Genomic DNA, 14,009 nt, shown 5'->3' on the forward strand with positions numbered 1-14,009 from the left:
AGTTCAAGGGAAGTCTCTGATACATAGGGAGTTCCAGAACATTCTGGGATACATGGGAACAGGTCTCAAAAAAAAGCTGGTAGGAGAAGATGTAATTCTTATTTACATTATTTGCATTATTTATCCATAATTGTTAGCCCCTAATTTATTTTTTTATATTAGAAACTGAATGATAGATATAAAAAAATCACACGTATCCATACTAAATATATAAAAGTTGGTAAAATTATATTTAATATTTTAATTAAATTAAGCTTTGTAGAAAATAAGCGAATAGTACTAGCTATCAGAGTAATGTAAAGCAAAACTCACTGAGGCCATGCATGGTGATGCAGGTCTTTATTCCTAGTAGGAGGCAGAAGCAGGCAGATTTCTTTGAGTCTGAGACCATCCTGATCTACCCACTAAATTCCAGGATAGCCAGGAGCACATGATAACAATCTGTCTTAAATTAAAAAAAAAAAATCAATTTAACTTAAAAATAAAACAAAAACTCACTGAGATTCCACCTTACACAAGTTTGCATGGCAATCATTAAGAAAACAAATAACAAAGGCTGGGGAGAATGTGACCAAATGAGAACGTCTATATCCTGCAAACTAGCCCAGCCCTTGTAGAAATCAACATGGGAGGCTCCTCAAAAAACTAAAAATCATCTAGCATCTAACCCAACTACACTACTCCTGGATATTCAAAGAACTCCAAGCTGACACACCAGGGAGACATTTGCACATCAATGTCTATTGCAGCACTATGCACAATAGCTGTGGAGTCAGCGGAGGTGTTCAACAACAGAGGGATATATTCAATGAAAAAAAAAGGTAACAAAGGGATTGGAATATACTTCCGTGGATAAAGTGCTCGCCATGCAAGCGTGAAGATCTGAGTTTGAATCCCAGAACCCATGGAAAGCCCCTCAAGGTAGCAGTGTCTAATTCCAGTGCTCCTAAAGCAGAAGCAGGAGAACACCCTGCTTTCCCTGTCTCAAGCAGGGTAGAGGTGAGACTGACAGAAAACCTCGACTCTCATGCACACACATTCTTGCACACACACACACACACACACACACACACACACACACACACACAAACATGCATATCTCATATGCCACTCTTTTTCTTAAAAAAGGTTAAAACTGGGAGGGTCTCTCTCTACATTGAGTACAGAGACTGCTAGGAATGGTGGCACACACCTTTAATCTCAGCACTCAGAAGGCAGAAAGTGAGCAGATCTACCTGAGATCAAGGCCAGCCTGGTCTACAGAGTGAATTCCAGACTGGCCAGAGCAACACAGTAAAACCCTTATCTAAAAATAAATAAATAAATACTATCAAGAAATAGTGTTAAGGGCTGAAGAGGTTAAGAGCCCTGGCTGCTCTTCCAGAGGACCAGGATTTGGTTCCCCGCACTCACATGATAACTCACGACAGTCTATAACTCCAGATTCGTGGGATCCAATGCTGCCTTCTGACCTCTATAAGCACCAGGTACACAGATGGTAGACATACATATAAGTAGGCAAAGCACTCATACATATAAAAAATATTAAAAACTGTAAGTATGTGTTATCAATAAGCACATGTAAAAGCTAAGGTCTGTCCTGGGCATGGTGGCACAAACTTCATTTTCAAATAGTGCTGTTTATTTAGGTTTTTATTCATTTTTGTTCTCAACATCTTGGTAACATACATACAACACAATAAACGTGCAACAAAAGTCAGGCCTAGTACCTTATGCCTACAAGTCTTGTGCCTACAATCCCAACACTTAGGAGGATGAGATGGAGGGCTGCTTTAAATTCAAAGCTAGCTTGGACACACAGTGAGTTCTGGACCAACCTGGACTAGAGTGAGACCTGTCTCCAAAACAAAAAGAAACAAATGTCCACAAAGAAATAATTCTTTTTTTCACAAAGCAAAAGTTTAAATGAATGATAAGACCAAGTCTATCCTTTTATGATTTTACACCATCGTGAGCTATCAAATGGGGATACATGTGTGGGAGAAAATATACAGACAAAAACTGTAACTATAGGACAAATTCCTTATGTTCTGTCACAAGCATGAATATGGAACCATAATGCATAATTCATTTTCTGCTAAAATTCCATTTTTAGTTTTAATTTCTGCTATAGTATAAAATTATCTCAAAAGTTTAAAAAAAGCTTTATTATTTTAAAATTTAAGATAATACATCTCCTAAGAGGAATAAGACAGCAGGAATATGGTGTGGCTACTATCGAAATTCAAGCTTGTGAGGACCACGGAAACAGGAACAATTCCTGAACTTTACCACACACAGAGGAGGACAGGAAAACTCTCAGCAAGAATGCTGGCTCTGTTTAGTTTCCTGCTCTGTATGCTAAGCACATCCCCTGAAGAATGCAGCACACACTGACCACTGCCTTTACATACCAGCTCCTGCCAACATGAGCCTCTCAAGGTAGTTCTATAGAAGTATTTCACACCATAATTTTGTAAAAGGACTCAACAAAAATTTCCTAAGTAGGTATCAATCCAGTCCTTTTAATTATTTAAAATTGCTTTTCTCAGTTCTAAAAGTCACATCCTGCTAACAATCAACATTCCAGAATACTATTCAAAGAGAACCCTGTTTGGGAAATTTTATATATATATATATATATACACACACACACACACACACATGTGAGTGGGCAGTTATAAGCAAATATATTATCCTATTTGCAGACTTTTCATGCTCATTTTTTAACCTTGGTAGGTTACTCAGCACAGCATTGCTTACAGCAACAAAACCTAAGAAAAACTGAGATGTCCCATTCAAGGAAGACTGGAATTGCAGTTGAGAATGTGGTTGATGCTCTTCCCCTGCCCATCTGCTAGGATTCTGATGTATCTATTTTTCTTTTCACTCTTTTGTGGTCAATTCTCCTACTGAATTCTTCTAGGCACACAAAAAAACCAGTCTTTCTGGTTTGTTTTTCCTTCTACCCTGCCATTTCCACCCCCATCTTTTTTTCTTCTCCTCCCATCATGCTACCTTCTTAAACAGGCTATTTTCCTTTTATGAGTCACATGTACTTCTATTATTAGCTCTGCAACTCAAACTGCTTGAAACCTACACCCATAAATGGCCAAATTCGACCCTCCCTCATGTTCGCACTGGCTAAGGCTCAGACACCCAATGCCTGCCATCTCTACTTGAGTCAGCCTTTGTTATTGTTTCAGGAATTGACATGTAAGTCAGACTGCCCTGCTGAAAGGATATCTATTCCTTACACTTGTGGAGCTCTGACTATCACCACAGATCTGACTTTGCTTGTTCTGTCCTCTCTAGTGACTGTCGGCCTGACCTGTGTAGAGAAAGGCAAGATAAAGAAGCACTGTTACACTACAGTACTGAGAGGATGACTACCATCGAAGGGACCGCCTTTTGTCTGCAAATTCCTCCTTTATTTCTCCAAGTGTTATTCAATTAGATGAAAAGGCTCACTTTAGGTATTTGCTTAACATGGATGAGACCCTGAGTTCTCATGATACCCCAGAACCAATGTGGGGCCACTTTGGACAGAGGGGATCCTCACTTGAACATTTTCACTCATTCCCATACTTAGCACTTATATGACACATTAAAAAAAAAAAAAAAAAAAAGACCAGATTTGCTCATTTGGTTTATTTTTACCAATTTACTTTGATCAATTCACTACAGTAAGAGATTTTGGTTAATATAATATGTAATATAATAATAATATAATATAATATATAATAAAATATAAAACTCCTTGTACTGATCTCTAAATTTTGATTTGAGAATATCAATCCAGTGTCCATAATAGAAGAGGGGTACTGAATAGAAGGACTGAGAACTCAAGGCCAGCCCTTGAGGGGAAGAGGATGAGGGAGGAACAGAGTCAAGAGTAAGGCTTCATATAAACTGTGGTATTTGGGACTGGTCTTGAAAGGGTATGCTTGTGGTAGTAACTAAAGCAAGGTAAAACTTGAATGTAGAAAAATCTGGAAGAAATGCAACTGGATGCAGAAACCTAGAGTTTAGGAAAACAGTCATGGCTAGAGATAAACTTGTGAACAGCAAAATTCAGACAACATGTACAGATACGGAACTTGAGCTAACTAGATTAGAAGAAGTGCAGTATTGGCTCTCCAGTATTTTGAGGACTAAAAGGAAGTGAAACCAACAGAGAAGAGCAAGTGGGAGGTGAGACCATCCTGCATGAAGGAAACCTTTCAAGAACCTGAATGCACTCAAACTGGGAAATGATGAAAAAAGGCAAGGTAAGAACTGAGAACTTTCCATTAGGTTTGCAAAGAAGGATGTTTGGGGCCAAGTATGTTGGTGCTATAAGAAGATATGCTGTGGAATAATCCTTCTGTATACTGTGAAAATGTGTTGCTCTCATTGTTAAAAAAAAAAGATGATTGGCCAATAGCTAGGAAGGATTTTCGGGGCAGAGAGAATGCTGGGAAGAAGAAGAGTGGAGTCTGAGGAGTTGCCAGGAGATGTGGAGGGAGCAAGACATGCTGGAGGACAGGTAAAGCCATGAATCAAATGGCAATACGTAGATGAATAGAAATGGGTTAATTTAAGTTGTAAGAGCTAGTTAGTAACAAGCCTAAGCTATGGCTGAGCTTTTATAATCATTAAGACTCCATGTCATTAACGGGGAGCCAGTGGTCCTGACGAAAAGGTTCAACTACAAAGATATGAGAGGAACAGGGTGAAGAGAAATTGCTCCTAAACATTCCCAAGTGTCACCCCAATATAGAGTGATGGTATTGCTATAGTGTCTTCCTCACAAAACTATTTTTGCATAATATTTCCACTTACTTGTCCACCCACCAGTTATCCAAAAATAAGCATCTTTCACTAAACTATTCTTTGGTTTACCTTGCTTCTTTCCCATTATTTATTATGATTATCACATATTAATAATATTAAAGATTTTACTGTAACGTTTTCATACTTGTATATATCTTGGATGGATCATGCTTAACATGTCCTTTGCTCTCTTTTTCTTTTCTATTAAATCTCTGTGTGTGTGCATGCATGTACACAAATAGCAGTCAGAAGACAACTTGCAGGAGGAATCCATTTTCTCTCTCTTTGTACTATGTGGATCTCAGGTATCTCACACTGTCAGGCTTGGTAGAAGGTGCCTTTACCTGATGATCTATCTTGCTGACCCTTGCATTGCTTTTTGTTTGTTTTGGTTTTTTCAGAGGAGGTCTCTCTATGACAGTCTTGACTGTCCTGGAACTTATTATGTAGACCAGGTGGCCTCAAATACAGAGATCTACCTGCCTCTACCTCCTGAGTGTTGGGATCAAATGCATGAACCACAATGCTGGCTGCCTTTTTTTTTTTTTCCTTCTCTTTTTCTTTTAAAGGCAGGGTTCTTACTGTATAGCCTTGGCTGGTCTCAAACTCTCTATGACCAGCCTGGGCTTAAGCTCCTAGAGATCTGCCTGCCTCTGCCTTCAAAGTTCTGGGATTAAAAGCAAGTGCCACACCCAGTTTTACTTTGCTTTCTTTTTTTTTTTTTTTTTTTTTGGTTTTTTTCGAGACAGGGTTTCTCTGTGTAGCTTTGCGCCTTTTCCTGGAATTCACTTGGTAGCCCAGGCTGGCCTCGAACTCACAGAGATCCGCCTGGCTCTGCCTCCCGAGTGCTGGGATTAAAGGCGTGCGCCACCACCGCCCGGCTACTTTGCTTTCTTAATGGCACATAACAATACCTGAAATTCTATCATTTATTTACTTGTCTACCACCACAAAAATGTATTAGGAAATATGTAAAAAAAAAAAAAAAAAAGGCTTGAACAAGTTTTAGTTGTATCACTCTCAGAAACCCTCATAATTCTTGTTCACTGTTGACATATTTCACACAGTAGGAAATTTTCAAATCAAAAAGTTCCTAACTTTACCATCATTGGCAAATCTCCTTTGAAGCATTCCTCCAAAGTTTTCTATTGCCTCCTGTTTAAAACTCATGATTTTTTCACAGATCATTCTCATATATTAATCTTACTTCAAAAAAAGCTGTGCTAGCAAAATGAAAGATTTATAATCATGACTTTCGATTTTTCTTTTCACAGTGAGGTCAAAGCATGCCCTCCCTAAGTTCTCAGGAGAAATGAGAGTTGCAGCAACCATGTAAAAAGTTGGAAATAGTTAAGTGGTGCACACCAGCAATATTTAGTGCATAAACATACATGAACACACACACACACACACACACACACACACACACACACACACACACACACTCATACCAGTCTGTTCCAGTTTCTGTCTCATATGAAAACCAAGATGATAGGGCATGTGACATGCCCAGGACATGGTCCTTGTAGGGAAATCAAGCCCTGACTCTAGGTCTTAACGAAGTTAAAGAAAGGCTTCTGGTTAATCACAAGGACTTAGGTGAGTAATAATGTGGATTCTAATTAGTAGGCATATTTTACAAACTGGACTTTACATTCTACAATGTACCACCTTGTTCCTGAAAACTGTTACCTGCTGAGTCTTTCCACAGATCAAGTACACACAAAATAAATTTTGTTTTACAAACTCTGAAGAGTAATGTATCTTTGTATTTCTAGAGTGGACTAAATCCATTATTAATCATTTATAATAGGTTTATAATTTGCCAATATGGTTCTGTCATACCATGTTACTGGATTAAACAAAAGAATTACAATAATGCTCCCTTAGAATTCAGTTTGGATAGTAACTAAAACATAGCTGCCATATGGTATACATTTTTGATATGCTGTGAAAACACAGGAAGTGAGCAATTGACAGAGAGGTATTTTGAAGATCTACTAAACCTACAAGTACATTAAAAAAAAAAAAACTTAGTGTGGATACAGAATAAAGAACAAATGTTTCTTAGTGACATTACCATTGACATATTCTGAGCACAAGTAACTTCTAACAAAGTATACATGAAGTGGGACAGGCAATACTTACTTTTGAGAGGAGGAGAATTTTCAAATATTTGACTGCCTACTGCTTTAAGTACATATCAAAAATTAATGCAATGGTTCTGAATCATCTATAGCTAAAAGATGGTTCAGAACCATCTTTTATAGCTAAAAGATCGTTCATATTATCTCAGAAGATTTAACATCTAGTCCTTGTTTGTTTGTTTTTTGAGACAGAGTTTCATTGTGTAGCCCTGGCTGTCCAGGAACTTGCTCCATAGACCAGACTGGTCTTAAACTCACAGATATCCACTTGCCTCTGCCTTCCAAGTGCTGGTATTAAAGGCATGCACCACCACTGCCTGGCAGATTCTATCATCTAAACAAATAATTTGGACCTGGAAAGACATCTAATCAGTTAAGAGCACTTGTTGCTTTTCCAGAGAATCCTACTTTGGTTCTCAACACACATATCCAGGTAGTTTACATCTATAACTTCAGCTCCAGGGGATTTGATGCCCTCTCCTGGCCTCCTTGAACACCTGCACACTGGTGGCATATACTCATATATACACATAAAAATAAAATAGCTCATAAAAAAACCAAACCAAACCAAAACACCAAACAGCTGGGCAATGGTGGCACATGCTTTTAAGTCCTAGCACTCAGGAGGCAGGGGCATGCAGATCTCTTAGTTTGAGGCCAGCCTGGTCTATAGATTGAATTCCAGGACAGCCAGGACTACACAGAGAAATCCTGTCTCGAAAAAAACAAAAAAACAGAACAAAACAACAACAGAAAAATATGTTCTAACTGGGTATGGTGGTGCATGTCTATAATCCTAGCACTCAGGAGGTTGAAGCAGGAGGATTAGAAGTATAACACCAGCCTGAGATACATAATGTGACCCTTTCTCAACAACAACAAAACACGTACTGAGTTCCTACAATTTGCTGAACACTTTCCTAAATGCTAAGAATGCAATGGCACATAAATTCTCTCATAGAGAGAAATAAAGCAAATAAATAAATGGCTTAGTCTTTTAGAAAACATTAACATACTTAGATAATGATAATATTATAGGGAGAAAAAGCAAGAAAGGATATAAAGAGATGGGGATGTAGCTTAGTTGGCTGAGTGCTTACCTAGCATGTATGAAGCCTTTGTTCAATTCCTACCACCACATTAACCAGGTGTATTGGCACATGCCTACTATAATTATAGCACTCAGGAGGTGGAGTCATATCAGAAATTCAAGGTCATCCTTGACTACATAGTGAGTTCGAAGCTAGCCTGGAATACCTGAGACCATGTTTCACTAAAAAGGAGGAGGAAGAATTCATTTATATATAAATAAATAGGTAGTCTGTTTAATGACACAGTGGATTTTACAATATACCAAGACTTTTTCTTTTCCTTTTCTCTCTCTCTCTCCTCTCTCTCTTCTCTCCTCTCTCTCTCTCTCTCTCTCTCTCTCTCTCTCTCTCTCTCTCTTTGAGACAGGGCCTCAGTATATGGCTCTTGCTTTCCTAAAATTCACAAGGTAGACCAGACTGACCTCAAACTCACAGAGATCTGCCTGCCTCTACTCCAGAGTGCTGGGATTAGATTAAGTGTATGCTCTATCATGTCTGGTTGGCTTTTGTTTTAATAATCAATAATCCCTTCATAAATATTCTATCTTATAAGATATAGAACATAACTTTAAAGTTTTTATGTGCTTGTTTCTTGAGATAAGGTCTTTGTTGCCTCATGGTGCCCAGGATGAGTCCAAGTGACAGCTTTCTCTTTCTCACCCCTTCTCGTGATGTTGAGCTAGGAATTCACTCTGTCGCCTAGGTTGTCTTGAACTCATTATGTAGCCTATGCTACACTCAAACTGACTGCAAACCTCCTGCTTCAGCCTTCCTAACAGCTATAACTATAGCTGCATGCAACCATGACAAACTTAAAAACATTGAGTATTATTAATGTATCTCTTCTCAAAGTACACTATTAATTATATTTATCACTTATCTACTAAATTATTCTAGATCAAAATATACTCTCTAAAGAATTAACACCAAGCCGGGCGGTGGTGGCGCACGCCTTTAATCCCAGCACTCGGGAGGCAGAGCCAGGTGGATCTCTGTGAGTTCGAGGCCAGCCTGGGCTACCAAGCGAGTCCCAGGAAAGGCGCAAAGCTACACAGAGAAACCCTGTCTCGAAAAACGGGGAAAAAAAAAAAAAAAAAAAAAAGAATTAACACTAAGACTTTTTAGCTAAACACAATGTATTTTTATATATCACTTTCATAAAGTAGTTTTAAGGAAGGAAAATGTGTTGTGTCTATAAAGTGAAATCATAATTGAGCCTGCTGGGCATACCTACAATCTTAGAACTTGGGAGACTGAGGTAGGACGACTACCTTGAATTCAAGGTCAATCTGGCCTTCAAACAAACAAACAAACAAAAAAACATAATAAAGTGTGACATTTCCAACAGTGAACCAAGGATTTTAGGTGGCAGTAATTTTCAATTAAATATGAGAGGCTGGAGAGATGGCTCAGTGGTTAAAAACACGTGTTGCTCAAGAAGAGGCTCTGGGTTCCATTCTTACACCCACACTGAGTGGCACACAACTATCTATCTGTGACTTCAGTTCCAGGGGATTCAGTGCCCTCTGCTAGCCTCCACAGGCACTGAAGCCAAGTGGTACACATATAGACAACAAGCAGATGCACAGACGGGTGTGTGTGTGTGTGTGTGTGCGTGTGCGTGTGCGTGTGCGTGTGTGTGTGTGTAAAAACACACATATATAACACATACCTATATATACAAATATATAAAACATGTATATAGTTTTTTAAAAGACAGGATCTCTCTGTGTAGTCCTGGCTGTCCTGGAACTCACTTTCTGTAGACCAGGCTGGCCTTGAATTCAGAGATCCAACAACTAAGATTAAAGGTGTGCATCACCACTACTAAGCTATATACATAAAGTTTTTTTTTTTTTTTTAAGTTTTTTTTTTTTTTCCAGATAGGGTTTCTCTGTGGAGCTTTGCGCCTTTCCTGGAACTCACTCTGTAGCCCAGGCTGGCCTCGAACTCACAAAGATCCATCTGCCTCTGCCTCCCCAGTACTGGGATTAGAGGCATGTACCACCACCACCCGGCTGCTATACATATAAACTATTAATTAAAAAAAAAAAAAAAAAAAGACGCAGCCAGGCAGTGGTGGTGCACACCTTAAATCTCAGTACTTGGGAGGCAGAGGCAGGCGAATCTCTGTGAGTTCGAGGCCAGCCTGGTCTACAAAGCCAGTTCCAGAACAGCTAGGACTATTACACAGAGAAACCCTGTCTCAAAAAAATCAAAAGACGCAAACCAGGCCAGATGGTGGACACTTATAATCCCAGCTACTCTGTGACTAAGGCAAGATCATCATCACAAGTTCAAGTCCAGCTTGAACTACAGTTGCATGAATTCAAAGCTAACCTGAACAATTTAGTAAGACACTGTTTCAAAATAAAAAGGAATATATCTCAGTAATAGAGGGCTTTGCTTATCATGCTCACGATGCAGAGTTGAGGACTGGAGAGAGGGCTCAGTGGGCAGAAGTGCTTGCAGCACAAATCTGACTACTTGAATTCTATTCCTGGAACCTACGGTGGAAGAAAGAACAATTCCTAGAAGTTGTCCTCTGACTTCCACAAATGTGTCTTGACACATGGGTGCCCCACCACTAACAGTAATATTAAAAATAAATAAAGTTAGAATCTCCAGATATGGGGTCCCAAAAGTAATAACAACAACAACAAGACCCTAAGTTGATCTCCAGCACCACAAAAACAAAAAAATAAAAAACCAAACACAAGGGGATTGGGGATTTAGCTCAGTGGTAGAGCGCTTGCCTAACAAGCACAAGGCCTTGGGTTCGATCCTCAGCTCCAAAAAAAAAAAAAAAAAAAAAGCCAGGGCTGGAGAGATGGCTCAGTGGTTAAGAGCACCGACTGCTCTTCCAGAGGTCCTGAGTTCGATTCCCAGCAACCGCATGGTGGCTCACAACCATCTCTGGCGCTTATAATAAATAGCTAAATAAATAAAAAAAAAAAAAACAAACACAAACAAAATCCTAATTAGGCCCACAAGTCACTGCACCCTAAATTCTGGATTCATATTACATAGACTAAATATAAAAGAAATTCTTGTCAATAGTATTAGCTGGTTAGTTTTATGTCAGCTTGACACAAGTTAGAGTCATCACAAAGGAGGGAGCCTAAATTGAGAAAATGCCTCCATTAAAATTGGACTGTAAGTGACTCTGCAGGGCATTTTCTTAATTAGTGATTGATGTTGGAGGGCCCAGCCCATTGCAGGTGGGGCCATCCCTGGGCTGGTGGTCCTGGGTTCTATAAGAAAGTAGACTGAGCAAGTCATGGGGAGCAAGCCAGTAAGCGGCTCCCCTCCATGGCCTCTGAATCAGCTCCTGCCTCCAGGTTCCTGCCCTGATTTTCTTTGACAATGAACAATTACCCATAAGCCAAATAAACCCCTTCTTCCCCAAGCTGCTTTGGTCATGGTGTTTCATCACAGCAATAGTAACCCTAACTAAGATAAAGATGTAACAGTATTTGATTTTGTTTTCCTATATAAGTTAAAATTAACTAGCAAAAACATACACCCCCGGGAAGAGTTCATCTCAAGTTTTATTTTTTGTTCTTTTTAAAATAACTTTCAAACTAAAATGTATATAAACTATTATGTTTTCTAAATTTAGATTGTATGTATTTATCTGTATGGGAGGGATGAGGTGTGAACTAGGGCCATGGTGGTTGTGGAGATGTCAGAGGATAATCAGAAGATGGCTCTCTCCGTCTATCATGTGGATCTTGAGGACTGAACTCAGACTGTCAGGGTTGGTGGCAAGCACTTTCATCCAGTAAGCTATCTGGCCAGCCCTAAACTATTATATTTCAATATCCTTTGGTTTCCTGCTACTTCTATTTGGATAAGAAAGTTTATAAAATGTAAACTGATGAAATAAAGCTTACCTTCAGGCTGGTATGAGAACGTGGTTGACTTAATTCCTGAAATTTCCATTGCTCTGATCCTGGGGTCTCGCCTCCTTTCTGAGTATCAGGTGTAAGCAATCCATCTCCAGCAGGTAGTGGGAAAATTCCTAATGATATAGGACGTTCTTTTCTATTTGAAGAGGGGGGGGAATTAAACATTCATTTTAGTTTTTTATTTGTCATGACTATAAATGTGAACAGGCTTGTAATCCCAGCTACTTAGAGATGAGGCAGGAGGATCACAAGGTCAAGGGCAAACTGGGTCATAGAAAGCTTAGTCTCATTAGTTTGCAACCAGCTCTCCTAAATAAATATATACCAAAGAGAAAGGATAGCCTAAAAAGTTTACATTAGCCCCAGAAATTAAGAAAAGTGTCAAGAAAGTGTTTGGACAATGTTTTTCGGTTGGCTGGTTTGGGGTTGTTCAGAGACAAGGTCTCAGTACTTCGTGTCGTCTAACCCAGTACTGGATCCTCCTCCTGCCTTAAGCCTGCTGTGTCGGGATTACAGGCACACCTCAGCACACCTGCCTCTGCCAGGAAGTTGGTGATCTGGTCTGGTGACCACGGCAGCCAGTGAACTGTAGGTTAGCAGTCATGGGGAGCAGGCAAAGGCAACTCCCTAATCCCTGTTCTTAGTCTTCCTGCTTCTTCAAGCTACAGTCATTGGGTGTTTTTAGGGTAGGCTTTTTCTGTCTAGAGGAAAATGAATACTCTCTGAAACAGGGATACTATTCAATAGTAAAAATTGAAAAGGTTTTTTTTTTTTTTTTTTTTAATGAAAGTTCTCGTTTTCTACAAACCATGCTATATTAGTTCCTTTAGGCAAAGTACAGAAAGGAAAACTTCTGCCAGGAAAAAAGAGCAGCTCTTTTCCAAAAGTCTTTCTTTATTGGGAGTGGTGGTGCATACCTGCAGCCCCAGCACTCTGGAGGTAGACCGGAAGAAGATCAGGAGTTTCAGGTGACCTTTACTACAAAGCAAGAGAGAGGCCGGCCTGTTTTACATTAGACCCTGTCTCAAAAACAAAACAACAACTGGGCTGGAGGGATGACTCAGTGGATAAAGACAATTTATCTACGCCTGACAGCCTGAGTTCAGTCTCTAGGACCCACATGGCAGGAGAGAATTAACTCCTACAAGTTCCCCTCTGACCTCCACATACAAATAAATAAATGCCATTTTCAAACAAAACAAACAATAGTCAGATATTTTATAAGTCAAAGACAAAAAGATGAATGTTTATTTTTTCCTAATGGATAATACAGCACATATTACATGTTTGTATTTCCAGGCAACAGAACTTGTTTCTTGAGACTTATTAGCTCTTACTTTAAACTACATCATTTCAGTTTTTTTGTTCTTAAATCTCAACCCTCTTATCTTTCTCATTAAATGATAGCAAGTTTTTGTTTTTCTTAACTTGACAAAATGAAAACTTACCAGCTTGAGGTCTATTCCCAATTTTGGAAAACATATTTTGGGAACAGAAATTCCCAAACTACACTTTGACTTTCTTTTCTAATGACCCTTCATACCTTAAGGAAAAATTGAGTGGGGATTGAATCGGACAGTGTGTCTAATATAAAGCTAGGAAGACAGCACAGATTTCATGAGACTCCATCACATGGGTTCTAAGAAAAGTCAAAATATGCCAGGTGGTGGTGGTGCATGCCTTTAATTCCAGAACTTGGGAGGCTGAGGCAGGAGGATCTCTGTGAGTTCAAGGCCAGCCTGGTCTACAGAACAAGATCCAGGACAGGCACCAAAACTACACAGAGAAACCCTATCTTGAAAAAAAAAAAAAACCAAAAGTCCAAATACTAGCCATTCATTAGAATTTTCTTTCCATACGAGCTCCTTTTCACACAACATGAACACAGTTTTAAGCTGTTGAAGGACAGAGTCTTCTTTGAACCCAAGTTTTACTTTCCTATTCCATCTATACAACCTAAAACACAAGTAAAATTCCCAACTCTCTATTTTGCTTTTATCAGTTTTTCAGAGAAATGGATCTCTAGGAAGGGGACTTTCAGCTGT

General features: G+C 39.2%; 1 protein-coding gene across 14 annotated transcripts in view; it reads right to left on the reverse strand.

Moving 5' to 3' along the window:
* Spag9 (sperm associated antigen 9) overlaps positions 1-14,009 on the reverse strand; it is a 133,092-nt gene that overhangs the window by 63,343 nt on the left and 55,740 nt on the right. For all 14 annotated transcript variants that reach the window (XM_052759657.1, XM_052759656.1, XM_052759660.1 and 11 more), the window contains one exon: positions 11,950-12,100. In XM_052759657.1, the coding sequence (XP_052615617.1) occupies positions 11,950-12,100 (151 nt within the window). The remainder of the gene's footprint in view (positions 1-11,949; positions 12,101-14,009) is intronic.

The sequence above is a fragment of the Peromyscus californicus genome, unplaced genomic scaffold (genome assembly GCF_007827085.1).
Source record: "Peromyscus californicus insignis strain IS unplaced genomic scaffold, ASM782708v3 Scaffold_3__1_contigs__length_106647218, whole genome shotgun sequence".
Lineage (NCBI taxonomy): Eukaryota > Metazoa > Chordata > Mammalia > Rodentia > Cricetidae > Peromyscus > Peromyscus californicus.